This window comes from Carassius carassius, chromosome 29, assembly GCF_963082965.1.
Source record: "Carassius carassius chromosome 29, fCarCar2.1, whole genome shotgun sequence".
NCBI lineage: Eukaryota > Metazoa > Chordata > Actinopteri > Cypriniformes > Cyprinidae > Carassius > Carassius carassius.
Genome location: NC_081783.1, coordinates 11827717 through 11843651, shown reverse-complemented (window position 1 = coordinate 11843651; position 15935 = coordinate 11827717). Strand labels below are relative to the sequence as shown.

Sequence of the window (15935 nt, the reverse complement as noted above, 5' to 3'; positions counted from 1 at the left end):
TTGAAACAGGTAGAACATGTGGACTGAGGAATTTACTCTAACTTGTCAGGTTACTTTTGATTTTAAACTCTGTTCTGGATTTCATTTTCATATTTTATCAGACATTTGTGCAAAAGTACCCTTAAGGTTTCTTGTGCCATTCTTTCTTAAAAATAAATTCTTATAAATAAAAAATAAAATAAAAAACTTAACAGAGAGAGAAAATAGGAAATTTTCGTTTTAAAACGAACCCAAATTGAGCCTACAAGAAACCAAGTAAAAATGAGTTCATGAAAAAACTCTTCTTTTTTCAGGTTAGCTGTAAGGCCCTGATGATCTGATGTGTGTAGTCAGGCACATCTGTTGTGTAAATTACAGCGGCTGGCCTCTTATCTTACTTGCGTTGTATTAAGGAACTCACAAATACACCACCAGAGGCTGCAGAATTAACACCTGCATGAACAAAACAAACATGATTTACCTAACATACCAAAAAAAAAAAACACAGCATTATTTTGTGTTAAAAGTTATGACTTTGCCATTAGCAAACTCGTGCAAGCAGTACATGTTTGAATACAGTTTGCAGCATTTCTCCATCATTTCCTGTCCTCTCTCTGTCTCTCTGCAGCATTGTGAATGAAAATAGAAAAGGCCATTTTAAATAAATAAAGAAGTATTTGATGCAGACGCACACAGCATAATAATCGCAATATGGTGATAAAAGAAACCTGAACACTATGAGTTTTCCTAAGCTATGTGTGCTCATGTGCATTTCTACTCGAGAACAAAGTCATCTGCAGTCTTTTAAATAAAACATTTCTCAGACCCGTGTGAAAAGGGCATCTTCTGTTGAAATGTCTCTAAATAGAACAGACACAGACTTGTGAAACAATTTCAAATTAAAATATTTTGACTTTAACCCAAGACCAATCCATTAAAAAAAAAAAATAACCTGTTCTTCAGTGAACAAATGGTTTAAGTAATTCAATCATATGCACACTCAAGATAGCTGAAGTCCCTGCCCTTGATCTCAAGTTATCATCTCTATTATTGCGAAAACAATCACGACCTCATCATGAACGAAGGCTGCAGTTTACAGTATGAAACTATTGAAATGTAAGATGGAAATAAGAGACTCTTAAAAATAAAGGTGCTTCAAAAGGTACTTCACAGCTATACTATAGAAGAACCATCTCTCTCTTACATTTTTATAATCTGAAGAACCTTCTTTCACCATAAAGAACCTTTTTTTAATACAGAAATGTTCTTCATATGTTAAAGTTTCTTTATGGAACCATTTCGACAAAAACGTTCTTCTGTGGGATCATGAAACACCTTTATTTTTAAGAGAGTGCCGGGGACTGTAAGATTAAAAGCTATTTGAGAAATTGCCAGGTAAACATGAAAATATCAGAACAGATTGAATATAGAGTCATCAAAAATAAGAAGAAGAATCGTGCACTGCATTTATGACCATGCTAAACTGAAACGAAATACCTCAAGCTTTTATTAAATGGTGTAAAACCAAACATGCTTTATGTATTAGTTGGTTTTGAACTTTGAAGTATTGAACTACACTTTATACACACTACCCATATATCACAGTATAGTTGATGTACTGTCAGTATGTCATTTTATTTTGAAAAGGATTCTGATGCTGGTATTGCATCTCAGATGGCACATCACATCTCGTCACATTTTGCACTAAAAGACAGAAACATATTAGGTTTACATTATCTAATTGCAGAAGAGGTTAAGGTTTATCAGGTTGCTCACCAGCTAACTCTCAAGTCAACCAGAAAAAAATAAACAAAACAACTTTGCAGATAATTCAACAAATAATAAACTTTGCAGATTGTTGCAGATAATTCTGTGTACTGATATCACAAAAGTTGCACACAAATCTAAAATATTCTGGCCGATCATTAAATCGCAACTTTTGCTTAGCCTTTTCTAATAAATTTTCTTAGGTGAGAATGCGATGCTAAGATCTTCATTTTCATTTTGCTGACTGCAGTGGATTTCGTAATTGAGTCTTTTAAAGTGAGTTACCCAGAGCCAAACTGAGGGCTGCACTTTGCAGTTTGAGACATTCCTGACAGGAACATTGCCTAAATGAAATATTCTTATTTTTTTGCAGCCAGTTCTGTGCATGCAGAAATTGCAAACTGTTAGTAATTGCATCAAATTCTGCTATTATCTGTCCCAGACAAAATAGATCTCCTCACCTTTCAATGAAAAGATTCAGCAATCAACTTTGTGTCTGTGCAGATGGATACAATTAAACAATAGTAATAGAAAACAAATCACGTATAACAAATTTAATTTGCATTGCACTGGATGTATAATAATCTTCAAAAAGCAATATAATGCATTCACTTGCACTGCATCCAACCAAATATCTTTTATATTATAGCAAGCCTAATGATTCTTCCCTATCTTGGCAGTAACACCAGGTTTGAGTGCTCTGATTCATCAAAAAATGATGGATGTACAGTATTTATAGAACTGACTTATTTACATTTATTATGTGGATGTCAGTCAAAGTGAAGTGAGGGAAGAATCGGCATCAATTTGCCTGAAATGAAATGAATTAAATTTGTTTTCTTGTTATCAATCCAACCAGAATAGCTTGCAAATGTGTAAAAGTATTTTTTGTTGTTAGGAAGAGTGAAGTTTAATTTACCAGCCTCATTTAAAATGTATTGAGGTATAGGGACATTCTGCATGACAGCCGCTTTGTGAATCACTGACAGAGAATGTGCATGTTTGTAGTATTTTTGGTAAATTTGACATTTTCTTTCATGATTTCTCATACCTCTTCGATAGGCATGATATGATAATATTCCAGGTACAAGTGTTTGTCTGTCCAAGCTGCTTTGTGACCTGATGCAATTATAGGCAATCAGATGGTATTTATTTTGAAGAGGAAAGTTTGGATCAATAAGAATTCTTAGTGGGCAGGGCTATAGTGCGATACTGCAGAAAAACAACCTGGTCACTGTATAAAGTTGATGTACTGTCAGTATGTCATTCTATTTTGAAAAGGAATCTGTCCATGCTGCTAAAAATTAACATTCTGCAAGGAAAACTTTTGTATTGCAGCAGTGCACATGCATCATAGCTTGAACAAGGTGTGCAATTATCAGCGCTTGAATGAAACTCACCCAGGATGCTGAAAATTTCCCACACGGTTTTCCATGCACCATTATCTCTCTGCATGTGGGAAGAGACGGATCATACAGAATAGTGAAATGAACTTCTCCTCTGTCTCGCACTCGACTGCAGCATCTTCCAGGAGATGGATCATGTGAGCTCCACTGTCTGTCACTGTCAATGTTGGCCACATTGCATAAACTTCTGAAGTCACTATTGTCCACGTCACCAGAAATCAAATCCTACATTTAAAATGAATGAGTTTGCTGGCTGCACATCTGTATGAACCTTCCTTTAAAGCAACAACTCAGATAACAACTCTGCATTAATAAATGAATGGGAGAAATGCATGAGATACAGTCTTGCAAATGGAAAGACTGTGCTGTTTCACAAAGTCCCAAATTATAATTTGTCATATTTTATTCCAATTCATCAAGTGGGGTAGACAATGCTGGGCTGAGGTGCTGCCAAGTCCTTGAGAACTCATTTATTTGATGGCTTTGCTATTTGATTGCCCTTATGTAACTTCCTAACCTAATTAACATAACACACTACATTAGTCTTGGACACAGGCACAGGCACTGAGTAGGTGCATAATTAGCCTTGTATCAGTCCATTCTGAGTTCTATTTCAGCTAATCACTCTCAGTATTTCGTGACAGAGGGAGAACCATTATGTTTACATGCTGTAGTAGACCATGGTGGCTGCTCTTGATTTTGACTTGATTTGAAAACATATGGACAAATTACTGCTACAGACAGTTAACACAGATAAACGCCTTTTCCTGCAACATAATGGAAGTTCTGTGCTCTATAATCACAGTTTAATGACACAATCCACCAACTGCCAAATATAGGCTCCTTTTTCTCTATTATATGATTATTTGCCTATAAAAAAAAAAAAACTAAATAAAATAAAAAATAAATAAACTTTTCAATAGTGCTTTCAAATGATTAATTAAAATAAAAGTTTTTGTTTACATAATATATGTGTGTATTTATTATGTGTGTGTCAATAAAATTAGCGTATGTATTACAAAATAATAAAATTAATTTGTGTATTACAAACTAATCTTGGCTGCTGTGGTTGCCAGTACAACCACAAAACATTGTATAAAATACAAAAAAATACAGGTAATTTTAGAAAATCAGTTTACAGTTTAACTGTAAACTATATATTGATCTGTTCTTTTTTACTTCTTAAAAAAATATTATTTTTTACTGCAAAATAACAAAATCTCTGTATCATTTACAGCTTTGTCCTGTATATACTGTGCAAATGTATTGTTAACCTATTCAATTTTTTTGTTTTGTTTTACCACGTCAAATTCTCAAACTGGGGTTTGTGAGGGAACTGCAATTTAATTAACTAATTTATTTATTAGTTTATTTAACAGGGACAATGCAGTATAACATTGCTACAATTTCATGCAGCCGATGCTCCATATATATATGCTTCTAGCCAAAGGCTATTTTGCAGCCCCAGTCCCTGGTTAGGCATTTTTAACAACAGTAAAGCAATAAGCACACAAAACAACAAAGCGAAAGTAAAAAAAAAAAAAAAAAAACCCTGAGACTGTGTATGACCATCAGTGTTCACAAACCTGCTTTTGTTCGAACCACTTTACCACAGATTATGAAAAGCTAGTAAAAAAAAAAAAAAAACCTTCAGATTTTCATTAACCAATATTAGAGAACTGTGTAACCTCACTGTAAAGTGTTATGAATATTTAATATTTATATATTAATGACTTTTTCTAAATCGGACACATTAAGATTTGTTATGTTATGTTCTGGACAACTGACCTGCCACTAAATGAATAGAGTAATAAAAAAAGCATCGCTTGAGAATAAATGCCTATAATGTTGTGTCTATGAGCAACAGATTTGAATGGTCAGGAGAGAAGATGATTTACCCTCTCTGGCCTTAACCTGGTGTAGAAACAGATGGAAGACTCGCTGACTCTCCAACGGCACTGAACACATTAAAACACTTCTAAGCCGCCGATGCTTTAACGCTACCTGTGGCGCTGAGCTAAATGCTTCTCATTCGAGCACTTTCTCCTCGAGTTCATTTCCCCAGTTTCCATTTCCTCTTTCGTTTGTCTCATCTAAAATTATGCACCGTTTTTGTTCTAGGATTTGCTTATGATTGTTTGAGTTTTCCATTATGTCCAGGTGATGGCAATGTTTCAACTGGCTGTGACCAGCGTGTGCAACTGAACTGCTTAAGGCATTGTAAATATGAAGTCTGTTCCAAAACTGATAAAGCCAGTCCACAGCTTCTGTTTACACCAAGCTTAAGCACTGACATATGTTTTGGAAATGAACATCTGCTGAAGCAAGTGTTAATCCTATAGACAGCCTATTTGACACCCAGGAATCTCTGATATGAAGCATGTTCTCCAATTTACCCTGTGATCCAGCAAACTGGTTTTCAATAATATGCTGAACTTCTAAGCTCCGCCACACTAAATCTATTTATCTGGTCTAAAACGTTAAGCAAGGCTTTTTTAGGGGCCGTATCTCACAGATGACAAGAGGTAAATCTTTAATCATTGCACTTAGTGTCAGCAGATGCATCCCTACTTATCTATCAAATCCTGTAGATTTGGGTGCCTCAACACTGATGTAACACTCTGCCCTGATAAAAGGACCTCAAGATGACGGTTTTTACATCAATGGCAGAGCCAAGCAGAGGAGAAGGAGGGCAGCTGCGGTACCACCATGTGGTGCATGGGTTATCTAAAGCAATCTTCAATGGAAAAGATTTTCAAAAACCATTTGTTCTGGCCCACTTTGGATGGTTGTGACAATTATTTAGCTCAAAACAAAGATGTCTGAAGCATGCAAAATAATATATTAAATAAAAATATATTTAAAAAAGTAGAATAACCCTCAGGCCAATCAAGATTTAGATGAGTTTCTTCATTTGAGCAGATTTAGAAAAATTTAGCATTGCATCAATTGCTCATTAATGGATCCTCTGGAGTGAATGGCTGCCGTCAGAACGAGAATCCAAACAGCTGAAGAAAAAATCTCAATAATCCACAAGACTACAGTCCATCAATAAACATCTTGAGAAGTGAGAATCTGCATGGGTGTAATAAACAAATACCTTTCCAAGACCATTTTAACCTCAAACCATTTTTTTACAGTTCTTCTACACACAATACTTTAAGTCTTCTACACACAATACTGCATTATTTAGTGAAAATTTTTATACATTTGTCAATTATGTAACTTTACATGATGTTAATTAAGGAACTGGAATTGTGTGGATTACTTATTGTGATGCATTTATCAGCAGTTTGAACTCTCATTCTGACTGCAACCATTAAATGCAGAGCATCCGTTTGTGAGCAAATTAAGTAATGCAAAATTTCTCCAAATCTGTTTTTCTTTTGTAGGTGAACAATTCCTCTAAATGCTGCCTGAGATTTTACCTCTGCCATGTAGATATAGAGCAGAATTTTTGTTTACAACAAAGTGACTATTTAAATCTGAAACTCGGGTAATTAAGGTCACGCTGAAACTCTGTTTTGGAACAACACAGAATTATATAACTATTTCTTGTCAAAGCATTTCCCATACCATTACATGGCTAAACACGGTGCAAGAGATTTCACAGGGTCAACATGCAACAATAGAGAGTAAATAATGAGATTGTAGCTATTGCCAAAAAATACTTTAAATAGTTTTGAAGAAAGAATTTTTGTGAACTAAAAGTAAAAGAACCACAGTGTACTATGTCAACTGACCCCGTAATTGCTAATTTGTTGATTTTACCTTTTATGGGGCTGTCACAGATAAGTTGAGCAAAGGCTTTTTTTTTTTTTTCAATGGCACAGAAATAGTCCCTGACAAGTAATTTATAAAGTGAAAGAAAAACACACCAACAGCTCTAATAATACAATGTTTTGATTTGAAAGACTCAGGGGTTGCTCATCCTTTGTTCACAGTAACATTGCAGCGTTTTCTTCGAAGCAATTAGAATTCAGCTAAACTTGAATTCACTAAGACTATTGGCTAATAAAAAGCTTATGATTTCACACAGAGGTTAAATGGTCTTTTAGAACGTTGATACAAATGGAAAAAAAAAATAAATAAATAGAAGCGCAGGAAGCGCTTTATTAGGAAATTGCAATATTATCAATTTAAAGATATGATGAGGTGCTTATGTGCACCTTGCCAAGATTTAAATGCGCCTTATGCTATTCAATATGTCTGGAATGAGCTTGTACATCCATATTTTAATTACGGGTATGCTTGAAAATTGCATATTATCAGATATAATCCCAGAAAATAAAAAAAGAGATAAAAAGCTTATTTCATTCAAGCCAAGGATCTAAAGACCATTATCTGAAGTTCATCAACTCCATTCTCGCAGCCCTACTCTAGTATTAAAAATAAATCAATACGCTCACTAAGAATCTGTGAATTTTCAGGCCGAGCGCTGAAGTAGCAATCAGAGAAATAATGATGAAGATGTCGGTGGAAATATTGTAGTCTCTGTTTGCTGTCGAGCACTTCCTATTGATTTGGATCCCTGCAAACCATGGGCGAATATGTGAAAGTCGCACAATGGAATCAATCTGTAAGCGGTACAAAAGACAAATGGAAATTGCTGTACTGTATTCCCGATGGTAGTTCCCTTATTATCCTGTGTAATTCATTCAACAGGATTAGCCTGACTGCATTCATTTTCAAGGTTTTCTGCTGAGGCACAATCATATACATTCGCAGTCATCTTTTTTTATGATTAATTTCTAATAGATTTTTATTCTTTTTGAGTTTCGCATCTTTGGCATGAAAAATAACGTCAAGTACAGATTGAACTCGTCCTAGTCTGCAGTCTTCCAAGAGCCATTTTAATCATGTTCTTGACAGTCAGAGTAAATTGGATGAGCTGGAGGCCTGGAGATGATACACACAAACTGTGAAGGTCACAGGCAAAAAGCATGTTAGCACTGAGCTTTGATGTCCTCTAAATTTGAGTGAAATTGACAATGTTTTCATATTCAGATGAACAGACTTTTGTCAGTGCATACACATCTATTACCGTCACAAGACATCAACCAAATTCAGTGCTGCTGCATGCAATGAAATAACACTTTAAAATAAAGTTTAAACCAAGATTTGTTTCAAGTTATATCTTGTGGTGTGAACTTCAAACCTGTAATCAAATTCTGTGTGTGACTCACTTTTTGAGGGCAAACACAAAAGCCAACATGTCTTCATAAAAGCATTCAAAGAAAAAAGAAAAAGAAAAAAACAATGGGATAAAACATTGTGTGCCTCCAGCTACAGAAAAAAATGAAATTAACAATATATATTCACGCCGAAATGAAACAAGGTGCATCCAGCAGCTGTTACCACCACCTTCAATCTCAGCAGAAGATGACCATCTGAGTGGTCAAAGACAATTTCTCAGCTTCCAAGCAATCCACGGAACTATTTAATCATGTCTGGGTTCACCGTGACAAATTGGCACGCAGCGATTGGTTTAGGTTTGACTACTTTAACCATATGGTGGATGGTGATATAGGTGGCGGTTATCGTGCATTGACTGATTCCTCCAGTAGTGATGATTGCTTCATTTAGCCAGGCATTATTGTTGGGGGTAGGAAGGGTGGGTGCTGTGAAAGGTAACGGTTTATTGAGGCTCTGTGTGTGGCAGTGCACCTGTGGCATCAGACAGTCGTTTTCAATCCTGGATTATGGTGGTGAAGTACAGGAAAATGCCTGGCTTTACTTAAAGGAAATGATACACTCCACTAAAAGTCACACTGAGGACAATTATTCTAATTATAAAGACAATCTAAGGTGTAATGCCTACAGTAACTAAGTAACTAAGTACAGTAATTAAGCAACTTTGTGTCTGGCGTATGAAGGGTATTGTTACCCACAGCTGGATAATAAAAGGAAGGAATTATTCATTACACTGTTATTCAGTCATTGTCTTTTTCCCAAGATGACTTAATATTTGAAACATGCCCTAATTATGAGGCACATGATATTTAATGGCAAATTTGTACGATGATATGGACGTTGATATTAACATATTGTGGATTAGTCATTGCCAAGACCATGTGGATATGTGGCATTTACAAAAATGTCAGCTAAAGGAATAAACAACCTACTGTGTCTTCCCCTTTCACAGAGAAACACTCATTAGCCCGGAATGTCAGTGTGTGTGTGTATGTGTGTGTTTACATGAATCCAAAGCTTTTTACTCAATGAAGGCACAAATTATAAAATGTTAATGTCCTCTGACTTCGGCACTTGTGGCAAATGATGGTAATGTAGGATATCATTTTGGAATTATTAGTATATGCCAGGAGTGAGAATGAAAGTACACACCACTGACTAATTTGTTCATTAAATTGGCAAATCTAATCACATGGTCATTAGTAATGTGTGTGTGGAAAGGGTGGGCTGATTTTATGACACCCTGTTGCTCCGAGCCAGCGACATAGTAGCAATGCTCATAAATTGAATTATCACATTAGGGCTCAGCAAAATTAATCGTTCAAACTATTTGTTTCATTAATTATCAACTGGCCTTTTGAGCACTCCAAATAGTGTGATACAGAACTTTTTTTTTTTTTTATAATTATTTGTATAATTTTAATGTAAATTATTTGAATTATTTTATTTTGTGAGAAGCAAGAGAAAGCAGAGTGAGATGAAAGATACTAGCACACAGAAAATTAGTTACCTGAACAAATTAGTTTCTTGCAGTAGTTTTTGAAAACTTTACAATTGCAATGAAGAGGCTCACTTAAGCAAAACTATATGTTTTTATTATCATTTTTGCAGTCCTTGGGTTTGATTGGTCAAAAAGCATTTCAAGAGTGCCCCGCTTTGTATCACTTTGCTTGACTGTGTTTGTGCATTCTATGTCACACAGAATTAGACGCAAGGATTTTATGGTGACTCTGTAATTTACATCGCTACGCCAATGGGTGACATCAAGTAAACGTCTTTATGAGCAAACCACTGAATCATTTACCAAACCAAATTGTTCAAACACAAACATTTACTTAACACTACTTGACACAAAATTGAATGTGCTGTGGCTTATTTATAACTATGTTCATTCAACTATGATAAAAAATAACCAAAGTAACTGGCAAAATGGTGTCTAAACAGTATAGTTTTTTTATTTTTATTTTTTATTAATCTTGTTTATTTTTAACTGCTTTATAAAAGCAATATCACACTGTAAAAGGGAGCATATGAATTTTGTCGGTGTTAGTAAGAGAATTCCTCGGGGAGACTGTTATGTAAATCAGTTTTTATCAGACCAACACATACAAATCATGACATGCCACTTATTTCTAAAAAACAGATTTAATGATTAATGACATTATAATCTCTCCCATCACTAGACTTCAACACTGATCAATATAGTAAATGTAAACAATATCACATTTTTATACATATTTTTGAAATACCTGAGATACTTGAAGAACACAGATAAACCATATGGAGTCGGACGTTGATTGTCTTCCTGTTTTATCAGATAAAACTTTTTTTAAAACATCTACAGCCATAGCTGGATGCCTATAATGATTTCCTGGAACGTCATACGTTCTATTACTCCTATGAGTCTTGCTTGTGGACTTTTTGCACAAGGGTGCCCTCCTGTGTTGAGTATGAATTAAACCGGCCAGTTTAGTGATGACAGGCGCCTTTATGCAGTCAAACTCCTTTAATATACAGTGATTATTAAATTGCATGGATTTCCATGTATGAAAACAAAATACATAGATTTTTTATATTCTCTCTCTTGATTTCTTTTTGTCTGTCCCCTCATTTTAAGCATGAGGGGTTTGGTTCTGGTTCAGATTGGATATGTATTTGTTGACTGCTGACCTGATAAAAAGGGGTTTCAAAAGAAAAAGTTTGTATTCTCATCTTGAGGAGATTCTTGCTCCAGCTTCAGACGGTTCGTGGACCATATTGCCTTTGTATTCGTTTTAAAATTGGTATACGGTTGCTTTACTTTGCTCTACCTTGTTGCTAAGCAAGTGTAACACTCGTCCTACAGTCTACGTGTTCACTATGTCTCGGACCAGATCAGAAGTCTAGGTTCGCTCTTGAGCCAGTGTTGCAGCAAGACAAGGGAAATAATCACAAAAGACAGGTTTGTAGTTGAAAGGTAAGTAGTTTTTCTTTTATACTCAAAGGGTAAGTCTTTTTCTTATACACTTGTATTAGTTTGTGTAACGTTGGAGAAAACCAACAAACAAAGGGGAAAACAAAAAAAACAAAAAAAAACAAACAAAATGACAGCTTCAATAACAAATTCACAAAAGAAACCTCTTGAAATAAATCCCTTGGAATTAAAGATGTTTTACTCAAATTATGACTCCTTGTGCGTTATTTATTTCTATAATTAGATATTTAGTTAATTAATTCTAGTTCACTCAATTTAGCTGCTCTAATGCCTTAGCTGGATAGCTATCCACTTTCAAACAACCCTGCTTCTTATTTTCACATAAATGGTAAACAAAGTGTATGTTCAATACCAAAATGTTAAATTGTTCAACTCAATACCCTTTGTATTCACTCTTTTTTTTTTTAGAAAATTTCAATAAGAGATGGAAAAATAAAAAAATAAAAACAAAACAGCAATAGAGATAATTTCAGATAAACGTCCAATGAATGACACACCAAATCAGAATCAGAAATGACTCAAACAATTAAATAGGACATTAGCTCAGTTCAGTATCCGTCCTGTTTCAATGTTCAGTTAAAGAATTGCAGATAGGCAACTCTGAGATGAAACAAGTGAGAGGAAGAAAAAAAAAACCTTCTTGTTCACAGTTGCAATAACGTCCAGGGAAGGAAAAAATGATACGTGTGGTCCTACCACTTTGATGAAACATGAAATTGTCCAAGTTCAGGAAAAACCAGGTTGGCTCGCCAGTTTCCACCAATGTTGAGCACTCCTCGTTGATGGCAGAAACAGTTCTAACTCAGAACTCCTCGTTCACTTTCAAAGAGAGATATCAAGGACCGGAAACACAGAAAATATAGAGAAGGAAAAAAAAACCCAACCTTGCAAAGACAAGGCAGAAAAAAGATAATTAATTACAATTAATTCTCTTTAAACAGCATTTACACTTCAAATGGCAATTATCACAACAAATTCTTCAAAATTAATATATATACACACATTTACTAGTGCTTATACCCTTTTCAACCCTAATAGAAACAACTATGGGCTAAAAATGAAAAAATATGACGTCTTAAAATGACGTGCACTCAATTAGCTTTTATAGCTCGTTCCACATGGCTAGCAAAACTCCACGTGAGCTGCGTTACACACATTACACTCATGACGTCAACAAATGTGCATAAAACATTTTTTAGCAGCAAATAAACTCTTAATTTACCACTTAAATCACATTTCCTAAGTATATTTCACAAGAATTATACAGATCAGTACCATTTAAGACCACAAAAGACTGAACAATACACAAACTATGACTAATTAAGGTAGTTTATGAACTCACTTACCAAGAATCAAGTGCTAATGATTAGAAATAATCCCAGATGAATTAAGAAAATCTTTTCGAACGCCGTTTTCGTCGGATGAATCAGCTCAACTTCTCGTTTAATCCTTGGATTCAATACAAATGCAATGACAACTATTTAAACAACTCTTTCCTGTCAACTATGTCAATAATGGTCCTGATTTCAGTTATTGATCTAGGTTTTCTCACTTACTTTAATTTCACAACTGCAAATGAATCTGCATCACCGCTTCAGCAGCCATTTCACTTTTTCTCCGTGACGAGACTCACTTCTCTAACCCGCGCTAGAAATGATGACGCAACCCACTCAGGGCGGAGCTAACCCGAATGGTTCAACTTATTTATTTTTCTAGTCTGTTACATTTATTGTTATTTATTGAGCAATATTTAATTTCTTAAACATTAAAATAAAGTAATTAAATATTTATATGAAAATCGTTCTTTTCTTTTTGTTTCATAGGTTCGATATGAGTAATAGTAACCTTGGTTACACCCTCCCCTCTGGAATATATGCACGTCCCGTTGCATCTACACGTGAATTACAGGGGCAACAACTGACTCTTCTAAAGAAGAACTAAAAGCTTCGTTTAAACCCTGCAACAAGGACTGAATCACTAAGGTAAGTGGATTCCCTAACTGGGGATATTCAAACTTTTTAGGGGGGTGTCTCTCTCTCTGCGAACGTCTAGGGGCAACATTGTCTTTAGGCTCAGTTTTCCTTTCTTCCTTTTGTGTGTCTTCAACACAACTCCTTTCAATTGAGATCAGATTTCCTTCTTTACTCTCGAACTCAGAATGGATTGGCACTGTCTCGTCCATTTGGGTAGAGTATTCATCAAGGAACTTAGAGCAATCCTCTGGTTCTGGTCTTTGTTCCACTGAGACATCTGGCTCAGAACAACTTGATTCAGGCTCATCCGATACTCCCTCCACAGGTTCCTCAGTGTTACTCTCCACAGGTTCCTGAGCAGGTAAGTTCTCCCTAATAGGATCAAGGACAGGCAAGTCGGATGCAACTTCTTGAACACGAGGTTGCTCAAGGCCTGTAATAATTTGAGTTTCAGAGCTCAATGTTCTTCCAGGTACATAACAGAGAATTTGCTCATCTTCTGACTCTGAGCATTCAGAAACAAACTCTGACTCCTTTGTCCCTTCATCATCAGGAGAAGCCCTGGTTCGAGGTCTTCGAACTTCTTTCTGCTTTGGTTGTTCCTCAGAGTTGCTTGGCCGCAAAAACCCACAAGGCAGCAATAAATCTCGGTGCAACGTCCGGGGAGGACCCCCTTTTCTCTCTGTTTGGACAGTATATACTGGCAGATCACGAACCTTTCTGACAACCACATGAACATCTTGTTCCCATTTATCAGCCAGCTTATGCTTTCCTCTCAATCGCACGTTCCTTACAAGAACTCTGTCACCCTCCTCCAATGTTGAAGCAACCACACGCTTATCAAATCTTCTTTTATTTCGCTCAGCTACCTTCCCAGCATTTTTAGTAGCCACCTTGTAACTCTCGCGCAACCGATTCTTAAGATCTCGTACGTATTGAGAGTGGGACTTGATGGGAGTGTCTGCTGGCAATCCAAAAGCCAGATCAACAGGTAGGCGGGGTTGTCGCCCAAACATGAGTTCATAAGGAGTGTACCCCGTGGTGTCATTGCGGGTGCAGTTATAGGCATGCACTAAGGGCTTTACGAACTCCTTCCAACGAGACTTCTTTTCGTTTTCCAGTGTCCCCAGCATCTGGAGGAGTGTACGATTAAATCGTTCCACTGGATTGCCCCTCGGGTGGTATGGGGTAGTCCTCACCTTGTGAATGCCTGCGACCTTACACAACTCCTTAATTGTGTGCGACTCAAAGTCTGCCCCTTGGTCACTATGTAGTTTCTCCGGAAACCCATAGTGCACCAAGAAATGGTCCCACAGGCTCTTAGCAACGATTTGGGCAGTTTGATTTCGAGTTGGTATTGCAACGGCATACTTCGTGAAGTGGTCCGTGATAACCAGTATGTTTTTGATGTTGCTTTGATCTGGCTCCAGGGACAGAAAATCTATGCACACCAACTCTAAGGGCCTGCTAGTTTGGATGTTTACCAAAGGAGCTGCTCTCTCTGGGGGTGTTTTTCTACGGACACAGCGCTCACAAGTTTTGACCCTTTCTTCCACTGCCTGTGACATTTTTGGCCAGAAGAACCTTGACCTGATGAGGTCCAGGGTCCTGTCAATACCTAGATGACCCATGTCATCATGGAGGCTCCGTAGCACCATGTCTCTCAATGTGGTGGGCAGTGCCAACTGATAGCGAGAGGCTCCACAATCTTGCCGCCTCCTATACAGAACTCCACTCCTCAGCTCGAGTCGGTTCCACTCTTTTAACCACAAACCCATGGTAGGTGGTTGGTCTCTCAGGTTACAGGGTTTCACTCCACTCTCCAATCCTTTAATAACAATTCTCATTTCTGTATCTTTTCTCTGCAGCTCTGCCAAGGAAGTTTCTGAAAGATGTGGAAGATCTGGAAGACCATGTTCATCCTCATGTTGGAACTCATTTGGCAGAGCGTCCACATGCTGAGTAAGGGATTCAACCAAGGTAAGTGAGGAGTTAGAGGAACTGGGATTTTCAGATGACCCAATCACTTGATGCCTTTCACAGATCGCTTTTATCGTGTCTGCCATGAGAACAGATGACTCAACTCCTGACCCCATGAGATGGTTTAAAGTGAACTGTTTAATTCTTTCTCTCTCCTTTTGTGATACCAGGTCGTCAAGAGGCTCACCATGCGGCCGTCTGGATAGGCCATCAGCATCTTGATTTTGGCTACCTGCTCTGTACTGCAGCTTAAAGTTGAAAGTTGACAAGCTGGACAACCAGCGGTAACTGGTGGCATCAAGTTTGGCCGATGTTAGGATATATGTCAAGGGGTTGCTATCTGTTACGACAGTGAATTCTACACCATAGAGGTAGTCGCTAAATTTGGAGGTGACAGCCCATTTTAGCGCCAAAAACTCTAGTTTGTGCACAGGGTACCTACTTTCACCTTTGGTCAATCCTCTGCTGGCGAAGGCTATGACCCGCATCTGCCCTTCCTGCTCCTGATATAAAGCTGCACCAAGCCCGGTGGTACTGGCGTCGGTGTGAAGCACATAGGGAAGCTTGGGATTAGCAAAGCCCAAAACAGGTGTAGATGTGAGCTTACCGATTATGGAGTCAAAGGCACTCTGGCAATCTTGAGTCCATCGATCACCGAACTCT

General features: G+C 37.0%; 1 protein-coding gene across 2 annotated transcripts; it reads right to left on the bottom strand.

The window, feature by feature from the left end:
• Window positions 1–11412: 11412 nt before the first annotated feature.
• LOC132109625 (uncharacterized) lies at window positions 11413–15695 on the bottom strand. Of its 2 annotated transcripts, XM_059515864.1 has the most exons (3): window positions 12876–15695; window positions 12666–12768; window positions 11413–12203 (listed from the first exon to the last, which is right to left on the bottom strand). In XM_059515864.1, exon 1 carries the CDS (start codon window positions 15386–15388, stop codon window positions 13211–13213), a length of 2178 nt encoding a protein of 725 aa, XP_059371847.1. In that variant the 5' UTR covers window positions 15389–15695; the 3' UTR covers window positions 11413–12203; window positions 12666–12768; window positions 12876–13210. The 2 variants fall into 2 exon arrangements, with proteins under 2 accessions (XP_059371847.1, XP_059371846.1); XM_059515863.1 differs by lacking the exon at window positions 11413–12203 and having other exon boundaries at window positions 12213–12768.
• Between the last annotated feature and the right edge of the window lie 240 nt (window positions 15696–15935).

What these genes read in the sequence shown, in the direction of transcription:
- LOC132109625 (XM_059515864.1), bottom strand. Translation starts at nt 15,388, where the DNA reads ATGGGGTCAGGAGTTGAGTCATCTGTTCTCATGGCAGACACGATAAAA.